The sequence below is a fragment of the Furipterus horrens genome, unplaced genomic scaffold, assembly GCF_987537825.1.
Source record: "Furipterus horrens unplaced genomic scaffold, mFurHor1.1.pri manual_scaffold_8, whole genome shotgun sequence".
NCBI lineage: Eukaryota > Metazoa > Chordata > Mammalia > Chiroptera > Furipteridae > Furipterus > Furipterus horrens.
In genome coordinates, this window is record NW_028327178.1 from 87,258,400 (window position 1) to 87,273,710 (window position 15,311).

At 49.9% G+C, this 15,311-nt stretch overlaps 1 protein-coding gene across 1 annotated transcript in view; it reads left to right on the forward strand.

Moving 5' to 3' along the window:
* The window catches only part of DNAAF9 (dynein axonemal assembly factor 9), a 117,731-nt gene extending 109,825 nt beyond the window's left edge, over positions 1-7,906 (forward strand). Inside the window, exons 32-37 of the mRNA XM_090286105.1 lie at positions 202-308; positions 628-702; positions 2,484-2,689; positions 3,722-3,787; positions 5,181-5,274; positions 5,834-7,906. Of these exons, the coding sequence (XP_090142231.1) occupies positions 202-308; positions 628-702; positions 2,484-2,689; positions 3,722-3,787; positions 5,181-5,274; positions 5,834-5,946 (661 nt within the window). The 3' untranslated portion in view covers positions 5,947-7,906. The remainder of the gene's footprint in view (positions 1-201; positions 309-627; positions 703-2,483; positions 2,690-3,721; positions 3,788-5,180; positions 5,275-5,833) is intronic.
* Positions 7,907-15,311: the final 7,405 nt, after the last annotated feature.

Genomic DNA, 15,311 nt, shown 5'->3' on the forward strand with positions numbered 1-15,311 from the left:
AGCTGCTAGCTTAATAGAAATAAAACCTCCCTGTTCAAATGAAGCAACCATTCTTCTAATCTCAAGATGAAAGAGACATACAAAATTACATACAAAAAAGAGAATTCAAATAGTGTGGGATAAATATGTAGTTCATGCCAAAGTAATATATAACACCAAGGCCACAATTACTTGTACATAAAATTTTTTAAACCTTTTAAGGTATGAAGGTAAATTTGATGCTGGATCAGTCTTTCCACTAATGGTTCAGATTTGCGTATGGTTTGGTCGTCCATTGGAGAAGACTCGTTTTGTGGCCAAATGTAAAGGTAAGCCTTGGCTGGCACATAAAGGAATGTCCAGAGTTGTCCTTGCTTCCTGGCACCATTTTAATATTATTAGTATTCTGTGTGCTGTCTCTTCTCTTCATTTGGGTCCAAAAACAGGCAGAGGGATTTGAGAATGCAGGAATTCCCCCTCCCCTGGAAACAATGGCACAGCCACTGGGGTAACAGGTGGGGATAGAATCCATGAACCTCAAATCCTAGAGTGAGACCCCTCCCCAGTCCCTAACCCTCCCAACTGTGCCACCCTGAAGTTGGCTTCCACCCCAAGGCAGGTGACAATTCTGTTCTCTTCTTCCACCAGCAATTCAGGCCTCCATCAAGCCAAGTCCCTACTCTGGAAACATCTACCACATCCTGGGCAAAGTGAAGTTTTCAGGTAACTGGGAGTTGGATTTGGGAGCCCTGTGCTATGGAGTTCATAGCCTCTGCCTCCACAGGTGTTCTGCAGACCACTGATGCTTCTCAGACTCTTGTCAAAAACCCTCCCCTGCAGGCCTTACACCGTTGGGCTCTTCCAATCACTCCTCTTGACCAAGGACACACCTTTCTTCGGGTCCTCTGCCCCACGGTGGAGGATCTGTCTTCTTTCCCCTGGATGGTCTGTCCAGGGCCTCTCCTCATAGCTCTGTGACTTCCTTGTTCCAGAGATTCAAACCATCATGCATGGCTTCTTTGTAGACCTATCACCAGGAGCTATCCCAACACTGAGCTCTCCAGCTCCTCATCTGTTTGTCAGAGTCACTTGCCTTCTCCCTTCTGTCCCGTAGGCCTGTTTATTAGCCTGATACCTTTGGAGCCCTTGAAACCTGAATTCTGTCTTTCCTGAGCTGGGGGTCAGGGAAGGCCACAAAACAAGGAGGAGTTGCTCAGCTCAACATTGAGGAAGGGGAAACTGTTCCAGAGAAAAGCATAGCATGTGCTGTGGACCCGAGTTACACAAGGCACACTTCAGGAACCAAAAAGGGTCCACTGCAGCTGGTGCCTAGGGCGAGGGAGGGATTGTGTCTGTTGGTGTGTCTTTGGCCCTTACAACAGAAAATCCCAACTCAATTAGCAAGTGTTAGCTACACAGCAAGAAGTTGAGAGGTCAGGCTGCCTAGCAAGGCCACTGAGGACCCAGGTAATGTGTGTCTCTGGGCTCTTCTATTTTTGCTGTCTGGTTGTCCTCAGGCACCCAGCCCTCATGGTTGCCACATAGTGCTGCAGGTCTAGGTGTCAAAGCCAGACAGGATATCCAGCTGACGGAGGGGCTGGCTCTTCCTGTGGCTGTCTTGATCACTACCCTTCCTGAAGTGCCTCCTCCCAGTTCTTCAGCAGACATCTGCTCTCAGTGGCCAGGATTGAGTCACTATTCTTTCCAGGACTCATGAAAATGGGGGATTGGTATTGGAGGAAGAGGGGGGTACTCCAGGGAGCCACTGAGAGTTGTAAGCATGGAACCATTTGGGTCTTCAGATGGAAGAATTAGATAACATAACCTGTAAAAAAGAATCTCTCAAGGTCCTTAATCCCTGCCATGGGCCTAACTTACCTTACTGAACCTGAAACCTTGGCCCTCTCCTCAAGCCCCTGCTCAAGCCCACTTCCCTCAGGCACCAACAGACAACCCCTGCCTGCTGTGGAGATCTTAATGCCATACTGCCTTCCTCTTCCCTCTTCCCCCATCATCCGCTCCTTTTCTTTATTCATACCCATTCTGGATCCCTTTCTCATCCTGTGTTTTAGGGGTACCCTGACCTTTTCTCATGTCTCCAGTCAGTCCTAGCCCAGCTCCTCAGCCTGTCAACCCAGCCACATCTTTCCTGTTCCCATCCAGGTGACCCGCCTCAGCACTCATACTGCTGACATGCCCTCCTGCCTTGGCCTCTCAGGCCTCTGCTGAGACCAACCCCTTCCACCTCTACCAAGGAGAAGGGGGTTTCTCTTTACAGTTCCCTTCTGGGTTAATTGTGTCCATCTGATCACTGAATCAGCCAACCTAGAAATTTACATTGCTCCTCCCTCTCTTATTTCATCCTTTCTAACTTGCCACCAATCATGTCAGTTCTGCACATGTCTCTGGAATCTGTCCCCGAACATCAGCCCTGCGTCAGTTCTCAGTGTAGCCTTAGCCTTTTGGGACATGGTCTCCAGGGCTGACATTTGTACTCCTTGCAGACTCTGAGAAGACCATGGAGGTCTGCCACAACACTCTGGCCAATTCCTTCAGCATCGTGCCAGTTTTAGAGGGACCCACACCACCACCCAACTCCAGGGGCACGCCTCTAGACAGCAGTGGGCAGCAAGAGTGCTACCTGGTGTTCATCGGCTGCTCCCTGAAGGAAGAAAGCGTCAAAGACTGGCTGCGGCAGACGGCGAAGCAGGTAGTTTTTGAAACCCAGACAAACCTGGCACAGATGTGACTAGCACACTTCCACTGTCTCCCTGGTGTCTCCCCACTGGCCCACCCCTCAGGCTCAGCCAGCACTTTTCGGGACACTTAAGAGAGCGGGAGGCCGCCACTTGGGACAAACTCAAGGCAGCCTTGTTCTCAGAGCCATTTTTACTTCCAAAGACAGGCTGGAGTTATGAGATGGGTGAAACCTAGTTATTCCCTGTGGACCCTGGGTCAAACTGGTGTTCCAAACCCAATGTCGTTTCTTAGCTGAACCTAATTCAGAGGCTCTCCTGTGTTCTGAGCCCATAATCTATTCTTGGGCTTTCTCTCTAGAAAGGAATGAACAGCAAAGATATATTTAGAGCCTTTTGCACACCGAGACTCCAAGCATGGATAACAGTGACCCTAGGGCCCTGGAGACAGGTGCAGGGGAAAAGGAGGCTTGCCTGTAGGAACAGCATCCTTAGCCCAATCCTACAACAACAACCAAAATACACCCAGACTAGAGTTAAAATCCTTCAGTACCCTGCTAAGCCTCTTAGCGCAGCTTCAGGGGTTCAGCTCATCCTAGAACGCTGGAAATAATAGAGTTGGCTGGGCCCTGTGGCCTTTGTAGATGCTCATTTGGGACCTGTGTTTTATACTGAGGAATGGCTGCTGGTAGGCTGTGTCTTTCTCAGACTTACCTTGATAAGCTAGGATGATGGGACCTTGTCCCTTTGTCTGCACGTCTGTTACCGGTGGGCCTTAGTTTTGAGAATCTGCAGGGCAGGAACATGCCTATTTGCAAAAGCACTGGTCTCTCCTCTGTTACTGTTCTGCCAGCACACAAGGCTCTGTAGCAGAAAAGCTGTCTTCTCAAGGGACAGACAGGCAGACTATTGTGTCCAGGCTATGGCACCGCTTGCTTTCCCCTCCACTGGGATCTTAGTCATATAACTGGCCACTTGAGCCCTCACCCGCCCAGGCAGACCCTCAGCTCTGCTGTGACCTGACCCTTCCCTCCATGTCTGCACAGAAGCCTCCGAGGAAAGCCCTGAAGACCAGGGGGATGCTGACACAGCAGGAAATCAGGAACATCCACGTGAGTACCCTGCCCTAGGGGCTTAAGCCCCCTCAACATCCCAAGGCTCTCCTTCTAGGCTTGTGTAGGTTCAGCCTTCAGGGTTTTCTGGTGTTACCTGGGCATGAGAGCTGGGAGAACCAATTCCTGTGGGAGAGACCTGGAGCCCTGTTTTGTTGCAGAGTTCAAACAGCTGAAGAAGTTTTTCTCCTTTCCATCCCTTTGTCCCAGATAAACTCACACAGGCCCGGGAAAAACTGTCTGGATTCTGAAGCTGTTCATGGGCAGGGTGTGGAGACCTGAGGCCAGGCTACGAGGCCCCTTGAAGAACCCTCCCATCCTCCAGGCTGACTCCCAGCCTCTGCCCCAGTCCCTACCCCCACAGGGTCTTTTCCTGATAGGTTTGGGGGAAAAACCTGAAAGGAATACAGGGGTTAGCCCTAGCTGGGTTGCTCAATTGGTTGAAGCATTGTCTCCTGCACCAGAAGTTTTCAGGTTCAGTCCCTAGTCAGGGCATGTACAGCAGGCAACCGATTGATGTAATATCTCCACCACCACCACCACCACCACCACCACCCCCTGCAATGAAACATGTCCTCAGGTGAGGATTTAAATAATAACAAAATAAATAAATAAAGGAGCCTAGGGTATAGGCCCCAGCATGGACTACATCACCAGCCCCAGTAATGAGCAGGTGGGGCAGGAGTGTGCTCTGGGACTGCAGGAGCCCCCACTTTGGACTTGAGGACGGTCCCTTCATATCCAGGCCCTACAGGACCTGGGCAACTGTGTGTGCTCCTGGGGAGGACACCATGGGCACCTCAGAAGGCATTCCTCCTAGCGTGTGTTCCCTAGAGGCGACCTGGAAGGACTTGAGTGCAGGTAGTTTATTTTGGACATGATTCTAGGAGACACCAGTAGAGAAATGGGCAAGTAAGAGAGGGGAGGAATGGGAGACAACCAACGCTGGATAACTGGAGCTTAATCTTGTTAGGGCCTCCCAGAGTTCCTCCCTAAGACCTGGGATACCCTCCATCAACCATGGCCTGAGGGCTGCCGAGGGGAAGTATTAATTACCTGGCACATAGCCTTCCATGGCTGATTAGGTCATCTTGCTAGGGTAATAGGTTTGTTTTTGTTTTTAGTGAATGAGTGAATAATAAAAAGTGGTCAAGCCCTGGCTGCTGTGGCTCAGTGGATTGAGCACCAGTGTGTGAACCAAAGGGTCGCAGGTTGATTCCCAGTCAGGGCACATGCCTGGGTTGCTGGCCAGGTCCCCAGTTGGGGGTGTGCAAGAGGCAACCACACATGGATGTTTCTTTACCTTTCTTTCTCCTTCCCTTCCCCTCTTTAAAATAAAAAGAAAGAAAGTGGTCAGATAATTCTAACAGGACTCTTTTTTTTTTTCCTAAAGGTGAAACGCCACCTGGACCCCCTACCTGCAGGCTACTTTTATAATGGCACCCAGTTTGTCAATTTCTTTGGTGACAAGACTGATTTCCACCCACGTATCCTTGGAATCTGGGGCAGCAAGACTGGGGGTGTGGAAGCCTGTCTAAGAGAGTATCTGCTGGAGACGCAGCAGCCCAACCTCTGGAGCAGGCGGGGTTCTGGGAACACAGCAAGTGACAGAGGCAGATTCTATTTTGACCTCTTTAAGTCCTTACAGTTGAATTTCTCCTCCATTCAGTGATTGCCCTGTAACTCTGTGGGGGGTGGTTTAAATGCAGCTGCCGTGAGTAGTCAGGGTGGAAATTTACATGTTGGAGACTGGACCTGGTTACAGTCGTTAATCTGTGAAAAGGTGGACGGGGTGCTTCTGTGTGCTAATGAAAGCTGAAGAGCTCAGTTCTCAGACTTCACGAAGGGTCTTGTGCCAGCCTCTGTCACGATCTTTGTAGCTTTGGTGCTGCCAGTATATAACAGAGCCCATCAGGCCCCCTCTGTGCAGGCTGGGCCCTCACCACCTCCGAGTCCCCTCCTCACCTGCCCACAGGCCCCTCTGGGCCAGGGCAGGCTATTCTGTCCTCAAGGTTCACGAACGACTCTTCCTTAATGAGATGCCAGTCATGGACCAGTTCATGAATGACTATGTGGAAGAAGCCAACCGGGAAATTGAGAAGTATAACCGTGAGCTGGAGCAGCAGGAGTATCACGACCTCTTTGAGCAGAAGCCTTAGAGGAGGCTGCAGCATGTCCACTCTGGAGATGGACAAAACGAGGGTGTCTTAACCCCAGTGCCACTGAGGCCCCTCCCTTTGAGGGGGCCCTTTGTTCTCCTTGGCCTCTGAGTGCTGGCTTGAGTGCATGTTGTCTTTCTTCTCTCTACAGCGCTGAAGAGCATCACCTGCACCACTGATGGAGGGGAGGGATTCCTCACGGAGGGCGGACAGTGACTGCACTGTGTGTGTGGCTGGCCATCCAGGACCTCTGGGTCTCTGATAACAGTGTCTCCTTTGGGTTGTTGAGGCACTGTGAGAGGGTGGGGGCGGGGGGAGCATTGGGATGCAGAAGGAAACCTTGCTACCCAAATTGGGGCCACCCTGGGGGAGGGCCAGGCCACCATAGACCTCAAGTCTCAAGAAAGTAACCCAGAAGAACCCTATCCCCAGTGCCTGCCTCCTGGTCAGGCCCCTTCCATTGAGGGAGCTGGCCTTCTGGCCCTGGGCCCGGTCAGGGGGGGAGCAGCATAAGTCCTTCCCCAGCCCGACCCACAGAGTCAGCAACTTGGGCTGAGATTCAGTAGCTTGTTTTAAAATGAGGGCATTTTCCTTATGGACTAAACGGGAAAGGCACGCTGCTTTCCAGAAGTGTGTGGCTTTTGAATTGACACGAGCAGCCCCCCCTCCCACCCTCTTTGGGTTGGTTTTGAGTTCCTCTTTTAGTATAACTCCAGTTTGCCTAATTCAGGGACCAGAGCAGACCTGCTGCTGAAACCTCCCTGGTGATGCCTTGCCTCTCTGTTGAGGGGAGCATCCCTCAACTGCGTCGTCTTAAGCACTGATCACCTTTGGGGTGTCCTTGAAGGAGGTCCATTCTCCAGCACCCAACCCTCCCCTCCCCTCAGCCTTGCGACAGAAGGCCTGATTTTTTTTTTAACATTTTATTTATTTATTTTTAGAGGGGAAGGGAGGGAGAAAGAAGGAGAGAAACCATAATGTGCAAGAGATGGTTGATCAGTTGCCTCTCACACACCCTTCACTGGGGACCTGGCCTGGAACCCAGGCATGTGCCCTGACTGGGAACCGAACTGGTGACCTTTCAGTTCACAGGCCGGCACCCAATCCACCGAGCCACACCAGGAAGGCCTGGTTTTTGGCCACAAGCTTCAGGAAACTCATCCCCCCAAGCATTGTTCCTGGCCCTAGATTTTTTGGGCTCTGAAGGACCAGGAATTTCAAAGAATTCCAGTTTCCAAATTAGAATTCCTTCCAGTGGCTTTGTTTTCAGACAGACCATAAAGCAGAGGGGAATTACAAGTGTGTCCCATGCCTGACCTCCAGAATTAGTATGGAAGAAGGGGAGGTCACAAGCATGGATATTTAGGTGGTGTCTGTTAGGACTTCAGCGCCTCAGCTGCCTAGATTGTAAATGCTTTCTGAAGTTCACTTTTTTTTTTTTTTTGCATGCCTTAGGAACAACCACATAGGCGAAACCAGCAGTTTCCAGTAATGTAGTGGGGTTTTTGAGAAAGGCGCCTGGTGCAGAGGATGGAGCACATGTGGTCTGTGTGTCTGGTCACACAGAGGCCTGCATGCAAGTCCTAACGCAGTTGTTACTGGGGCTTGTTGGTAACATGTACTTGTACTAGAAAAAAAGTTTTGTATTTGAAGCCAAATGAACAAAACTCTAATACCCTTGAATAAGAAATCTTGCATGCAGAAAAGCTTCTGTAAAGGCCCACATGTTCCAGTCCCAGCTCCCAAAGCTGCTGGTGACACGATCCCAGGTGCGGAGCCCAAGTCTGGGAGCCCCTGATGTCTGGCTGGCCAGGGCTTGGGGTCCACAACAGGCCTGCCTCTGCTCCAGAATCAATAACATAGATCTTAAGTGCAATTGATTAAATAAGCAATGAATTACTGTAGCTTCCTTTAACTCTACTGAGCTCTTTTTAAAAACTCAAACTTGAGCAGCCTTAGAAAAGGGTGAGGTGGGTGGGTGGGGTGGGTGGGACCATTGGCCATTTCCTCCAGGTGGGTTGCTGTGAAGTTTTAAATGAAAGCTCCAGATCTTGGAGTTCGAGCCGTTTCCTGGCTGCTGCACAAAAGAGTTTTTAAAGAGGGGTCGGAACCCGCCCCTAACAGCGGGTCTTCCCACTGCGTGGGGCTGTACTTCCGCGGTGGTCTTGGTTTCTGACCATTGCCCATAGAAATGCTCTCTCACCAACTTGCCCCACTGTCCCAATTCCTCTCCCAGAGGGAAGACTGATTACCTCAACTTGAATGTGAAACTGTGATTGAAAAAAAGGCAAAACATTAAGTCTAAAAGGCAAAACTGGCGAAGGCCTCCTTAGACACTCCTCAGCCTGCTCAGGAGTGTGAAGGGCACATAGGTGAAAGGGCATTTCATTCCTTGGGGCACACTTCCTGTGCCCCCAACGAAGAGGCACACTAGCAGTGCACAGCGTGAGCTCTTCGGGGACCGAGGCCAGGAGGACGCACCCTCCCGCACTGCCCCTTCCAGGCCTGCGGGCCTCTGGGTTCTGCCTGTGATGCTCACTATCCACTTGATCCCTCCAGGTGGAGGTCGGGGCTTAGCGGCCTCCGGAGGAAGGGCCATGACACTGTGTTCTAGATTTTGACCTGAGTGGATACCAAGGACCCAGCGAAGACGTCGGGGTGGGTTCCGAGGGACAGGCAGAAGTCCTCCAGGGGCTTACATGCTTTTTGCCAACTTTCCTGTTAGCAGCTTCAGTTTTATATCACCCAGAGTGAGTGTGATAATGTTAAAATCGCTGAAGTTATGGGTCATTTCACGTTTTGATGTGGGATTTTTCTTTTTCTTTTAACTTTATTATTATTATTATTTGATTGGAAGGAGGAAGCAGAAATTGGAGAAAGGGATTACCCTAGGAAGGTGCCGCTGATGAGGAGTCACATTGGCTCCCCTCAGCCCTGGGGGCTCTCCGACCTGAGGCCTGGACACTGGGGCCTGCAGGTCACAAGAAAACGTTCCCTCCTGAATTCAATTAGGATTTTGGAGAATTTTTGCACAGTAATAAGCTCTGAGTTGCTCTTCAGGCTTCTCAAAAGGGAAAAGTTAACTCAAAGATTGTAAACTATTAAGTATTCGTTCCAGCCATGTCGCTGACCTAGTTGGATAGTTGTACCTCAAAAAGTAGGTGAGAAATGGCTTCCTCGTTGTCTTAGGTTGTCAAATACTAATGACAGAAGAAGAGCTCACTTACGTGCCAAAATTCACTTTTATACTAGTTTTTCAGTGCTTTAATATTTGTAACTTAAATTTTACAACTCATTTACAAACACTACTGTAACTTCAGTGAAACTGAATTGTGTGATTGAAGCTTTTTGCTTATAGTATTTATTACACTACTTAATTCAGTAAATATATCAAAGTAGTCTTCAATTTATTTTTATATTATTTTACATGTTTTTACCTGCAGTTGTGTATTTGAATTTACCTTGGTAACTGAGACGTAATGCTAAGGATCAATAAACTCACTGCACAAGCAAGGCCTCCCTTAGTTACCTGTCCCTGTAGAGTCGGTCCCAAGGTGTCCCTGGGTGAGGTTGAGGAAATGGCCCACAGCCTGGGGTTGGGGACTTCCCCCCTCAGCTTCCCCAGGAAGCCTCCTTGCTGGGGCTCCCACTCCCCTCCCCAGGCCCCAGAGTGGCCCACAGAGGATAAAATTCTATGTGGCAACCACACTAGCTTAGGTGTGGGCACTCCTGGGATCCCAGAGAAAAGCCATCCCACCCTCACAGGTCCCTATGAGAAGTCACATCTGTTCACGCCCCCGCCCTCACCTGGGAGGGCAGGACAGAGCTGTGGGTTCTGTGTTCTAGCTGCATCAGGAACCATTGCTTCAGAGCCTAGTCAGTTCCTCTAATCCCAGTCTGCGCTCTCGAGAGGTGGCCACTCCGCCCTACTGTACAACTGGGGGACGACCAAAACACAAAGGTTGCAGTAACTGTCCTGGGTGGCAGAACCAGAGCCACAGTCCTTGCCCGCCTTGGAGCTGAGACCCCCTCCCCCATCTCCCAGGCACAAGGGCCTTGGAATCCACATTCTAAGGCAGAGAGCACCGAAGCCCCAGGGAACTCCAGAGCAGCAATTTGTAACTGGTGTGCCACAAGAATTTGTAAAACATGCAGTACCTGTTTAGATTGTCAAATTAAAAAATGACAACAGCCAACACAACAGTAGCCATGCAGTGTGAGTGAATCAAAATTAGACTTTTTTTTTTTAACAGATCAGCCAAAAAATATAGTTTTTGGTGTGCACATAACTTTAGAAATTAGTTTGTGTGCCATGAGATGAAAAAGGTCGAAAATCCTTTTCTAAAGGAACAAAACCCAAATGCCCAACTTTCCTCTTGCAGGCACCCACCTCATCTGCCCAGTGGTTCCCTGCCCAGGGCCGTGATGGGCGCTTCCCACCACAGGGGGCCTCACTGGGCGCCAATCACACCCCGACTGAGCAGGGAGGAGGAGCCTCTGCCCTTTCCAGAAAAGAGCTGACTAGGGAGGGGCACCACCTCAAGGCAGCACGTCCACAGAGACCCTGCTTCCTGCCCCACCCTCCAAGCAGGGGCCTCCGGACAAAGGAAGTGCCCACTGGGAAGCTTTGGAAGCTGGCCGGCAGGGGAGGGTGTAGCCTCCTAGATAGTGCGGGGTGTTGGGTCTGGAGGTTCTGTGTGATCAGTTAGGTACAACCAAATGCAAAACTGCCTGAGAGAAGCCAAGAGATTTGGGGGAGCAGGTTGGCAGCAATATAATGTACCCCAAAGCTCTTTCTCCAGCACCTCTGGCCTCCCATCTACAGTGCCAAATTTGAACCTTGCACTTCTCAGAACCCACCAGGGTTTGGGTATGACCCATAAAGAATTGCCAGGGAGGTTGGGGAGAGAGTAAATGAAGAAGGGGTCCTGGGCTGGATGAGCTTTGAAGGCTTGGATGACTTAGAGGCCAAGAAGCCTGGAACCAAGAAAGGGGCCCATTCCCAACCTGGAGTCCACAGGCGACTACTGGGTATTCTTGATAGTGGGAGCCCCAGAATCAAGAAATCCTGGTAGGGAAGACATGTGGAAAGTGTACTTTGGAGTAGAGCGCCTCAGGTGAAGCTGCTGAAAATCACAGGGCACTCTTGAGGAGCTCGTGGTGTATTAATTTCTATTGTACAAAACAATCTAGAGAACTGTCATGCCCCAAGAAAATGACCATATGCCCCTCTTCTGGGCCATGATGGAAAGGGAATGATTTGGTTCCTGTAAGGGGAACCCAGGGTAAGTACCAGCTTCAAGTTCAGATGGGCCCAAACACTTCGATCCCATCAGAACCTTCTCCATTCACATTCCCCCTTGGCATTAAGCTTCCTCTATGCCACCAGCAGCCTAACACCCGAAAGACAAGATCCAACCTTCCTCTCCAGAGGTAGCCCCAAAGTCTGGGGTACCATTCCCATCCCTGAACCAGTCATAGTGGTCAGGAGTATTTTGGTTGGCCTGGCCAAGGGTCACTGTACTTTTGATAGGAGAACTCAAGTTAGATTTTACCCTTATTTGAAAGGCTTAAGTGAGGTTACAACAATTCAGCCATTCAACCTTTGTGCCCTAGGAGGTCTGCAAGCATTGGAGATGGATTGGAGTTGGTATCTGAGCCATTGTGTTCCAAGGAGGTAACCTCAGATAAGGAATTGTTGATCAACAGATAAAGAAGTACTAGGAAAATTCAGCTGTACTGCAACTCTTATCCAATAAACCTTTTCTCCAAACTCCTTACCTACCCTTTCTTCTCCTTATAAAAAGATTGGCTTCAAATGAGATGTTAAGACAGTTTTTGAGAATACGTAACCCACCATCTTCTTAGATTGCTGGCCATCTGAATAAAGTGCCCATAAAGATTCAATCCTTGTCTCTCCTTATTGGTTCTGGTAGTGACGGGCAGCACGAAGACCAGCTTTTCTGGTTTCACTTTCAAGAACGCCGCCTAAGACCAGGCTCACTGAAGAGCTGAGTCCCCCAAAGAAGGGCTTGCTCCTCAAACCAGCATTGCACATCCCCATTGTAGGCCACCTCTGAGCTTTTCTGTTAAAATCAGAATCCTTGATTTTTTAAATTTTGCTTTCTGCTTGTCTTTCCTAGTACAAGCGCAAAGTTGTTCTATTGTGATGGTGGTGATTTTTAACCAAGAGAAGAAAAAAATTTAATTGGGAACATTCTATCCACTAAGATCATTTCCCCCTGCAACTGAGAGGCGGCCACCATTATTTGGTTCTGTAGTTCCTCCGCACACAGGGACACCAGTGTTCCACTGGAACCTGTTTAAGAATTATTTTTCCCAAACAAAAGGAAAATCGTGTAATGGTAGAGTGGACTGCTGCTCTACATTGGTGAGGGTCAGAAGTGGACTAGCTAGAGAGTGATTTTGAAGGAACAATTGACAAGATAAAGTGACTAATACGACAAGAGTGAAGGGGGTGACCTCAAGGTAGAAGTGGAAAAAGCCAAAGTGGAAAAAAACCCAACACTGAAACAATTCCAAAAACTTTTTGTTTCATGCTCCAAAAATGTGAAGAAAAATAAATTTGTTTATTCACAAATTATTACTGTTTTTCCCAGGCTTCTGCATTGCTAAATTGACCACCCAAAATAACTTGCTTAAAAAAAAAAAAATTGCATCAAGGTTTGTAAATTTTATGTCAAACTAATAAATGACTATAAATCTGTTTTAAAATGCTAACCAAATAAAGTGAACTTATTTCCATTTTATCCTACAATTATTACTGCCTTTCCCATTTTAGTACAGAAGTTTGTTTCCCTCTCAGGGCTTCAAATACTTAAGAAACTTTACATCCCTACTCTGAAATTTCATGCCTGGATGAATTTACAAATAATAGCAATATAAGGACAACAGGAAGAGGAAAGATGGTTAGATAATCAAAAAGTCATGGAATTTTCTAGCTAAAAAGACTCCATTTCAAGCTCTTTGTTTTATAGATAAAAATTATCAAGAGACTCAAGAAGGCCTGAGGGTGTTACCCTGCGTCTTCCTGCTGACTTTCCCTATGCTGTGCATCCAGTTTCCTGCAGGGAGCTGGACAGAGCTTGCGGAAAGGGTGGTCTGAAGTGGTGCTGAGGGCAGTGTCAGCCCTGAGTGGCTGACTCGAAGCAGGACCTTGGCCAGCCCCTTGACACGGGACCAGTGAGAATGAGAGCCATGGATGGGGAGGACATGAGGTGCACAGAGTGGCCAAGGAGGGCAATGGTGGCCAGCAGGGTAATAGTCTGCCCAAGCACAGGAGGCTTCAGGTGGTGGGTGTTGTGGTCAAAAGGAGTGGGGCCTGGGGGTAGATGAGGGTGGGGGGACGGGAGTCATCCCTGTGACTTTTGTCTTTAGGTGTGCCCAGTGAAGCTTGTTGTCATGCACAGTTCTGGTCTCTTCAGAGGGCCCATCAGTGAGAATCCAGGGTCCAGCTAGGACTTGGTGGGTGGAATTCTGATGTGAGGATCTTGCTAGGGGAAGTCACGGGACATCAACACACACTGTAGGGTGGGGCATGGTTATCTCCTGCAGCTGTTGGGGAAGCGGGGACAATCGCAGGTCAGTGTTTGGTGGTGTCTGCTCTCTAGGAGCTTTTTGGCTGAGATGCTAGGCTGTGGAACTGGAACCCAGGTCAGAGGGCAGAAGGGCCCGACAGGAGGGCAGTGGAGCAGTTCCGGGATCTTCCTGCCCAACAATCTGCTGGCCAGATAGAATCAGTGAGCAGTGCCACCACAACTCTATCCAGTGCTAAATTCTGACTGTGAGTACAGATGGGGGTTGGGCGTGAGAACTCAGAAGAATGTCATCGCGAGGGAAGCAGATCCTTGGTGGCCCTCTGCAGAGCTCCTTGCCCTCCCAGCTGCCCTTATAGGAGCCTGGATCTCTCAGTAGGGGCAGATGACAACGGGCAGAGGGCTTAATGCTGTTAGTTGGGTACCAAAGGGTCTTCCACCCACCTTTAGGGCCTGCAGATGTTCCCCCAGGAGAGAGGGGAGGCCACATTCCCTTCCCCAGCCCCCACCAGCATCACCAGAGGGATAGTGTGAGAACAGCATCTCTTCTTTGACACAGGGCTGCCAGCTCTGGGCAGTGGGAGCCCCAAGAAGCTTGTAAAATCAGAGTGACTCCAGGAAAAGCTGATGACTGCAAGATGCGGGAAGCTACATTTGCCAAGGATCCAAGGAGGGCAAGGGCAGAGGGGAGGAGCAGACTGGAAGTGGAAATAGAGGGGCTTGGTAATGGCTGTGGAGGCAAGGTGGAAGGAAGGGGGCAGAGGCGCTCAAGAGCACCTGGCTGGAAAACCCTGGTGGGAATTGGAGGGTGGAGGATGATGAGGTCATCTGGAGGCCTTCATTGGCTTGAAAGCCTCTAGGACTATCCATGGAACAATGATGACGCATTCAATCTGGCACAGGTTTATTGAGCACCTACATACACTAGGAGCTGCGTTGGTGAAAGACATACACACAGCCCCACTCTTAGGGAGCTCCAGTCTATCCAGGGGGATGGGGCCCAGGCAGTAGAGTAAGAATGAGGGAGGCTGTGCTATATTAGGGGCCATGACAGTCTTCGATGGAGGGCACAGGCACCTACTTTTGATGGTGTGTCCAGGGAAGCCTCTCTGAGAGACGAAGGATGACATGAGCCATGGTAAAAGCTGTGCACATGTCCTCCAGGCACCAGACTACCAAGGCCTTGGGCAGATGGGCTGGTTGTATTGGAGGAACAGCTGGCAGCCACTGTGGCTGGAGCAGCACTCCCTGGAGCAGGGGGTGTAGGATGCAGTGGGAGATAGGCAACTGCCAGGTTGTACAGTACCCCCTACCCACCCACCCTCACTCCCCTAGGCCACAGCAGGGAGTTTGGGTTGTTTCTAACTGCCAGGAGAAGCCATCGGAGGTGGAGAATGGATTATGGGGGCAAGTCAGAAGATGGACCAGTTCAGATAATGGGCAATTCCAGAGGCTGGACCAGGCTGGAGGTACCAGTGGGCAAAACTGCTTTATTTTGAAGGTAAGCCTCACAGAACTTGCTCATGGGTCAGATGTGGATGGGTAGGGTGACTCCCAGGTCCAGAGCCACCAAGTGGATGGTGGGGCTCTATTTTTCCTGAATTTAATTTGAATGCCTATTAGCTATCCAGGCTGGGGTCGGGGTGGAGGGACATGTAGGCTGCAGCTCAGTGACCATCAGCTATGGCTGGTTGACAGCTGTGGATTCAGGGAAAGATTGGTGTAGGCCAATATGGAGAGCTAGGTCAGAGGAGGTGGGAGGGGAAGTAAATCTTGCAAGAAGAAGGAGGTATTGATGGTGCTGGGTGC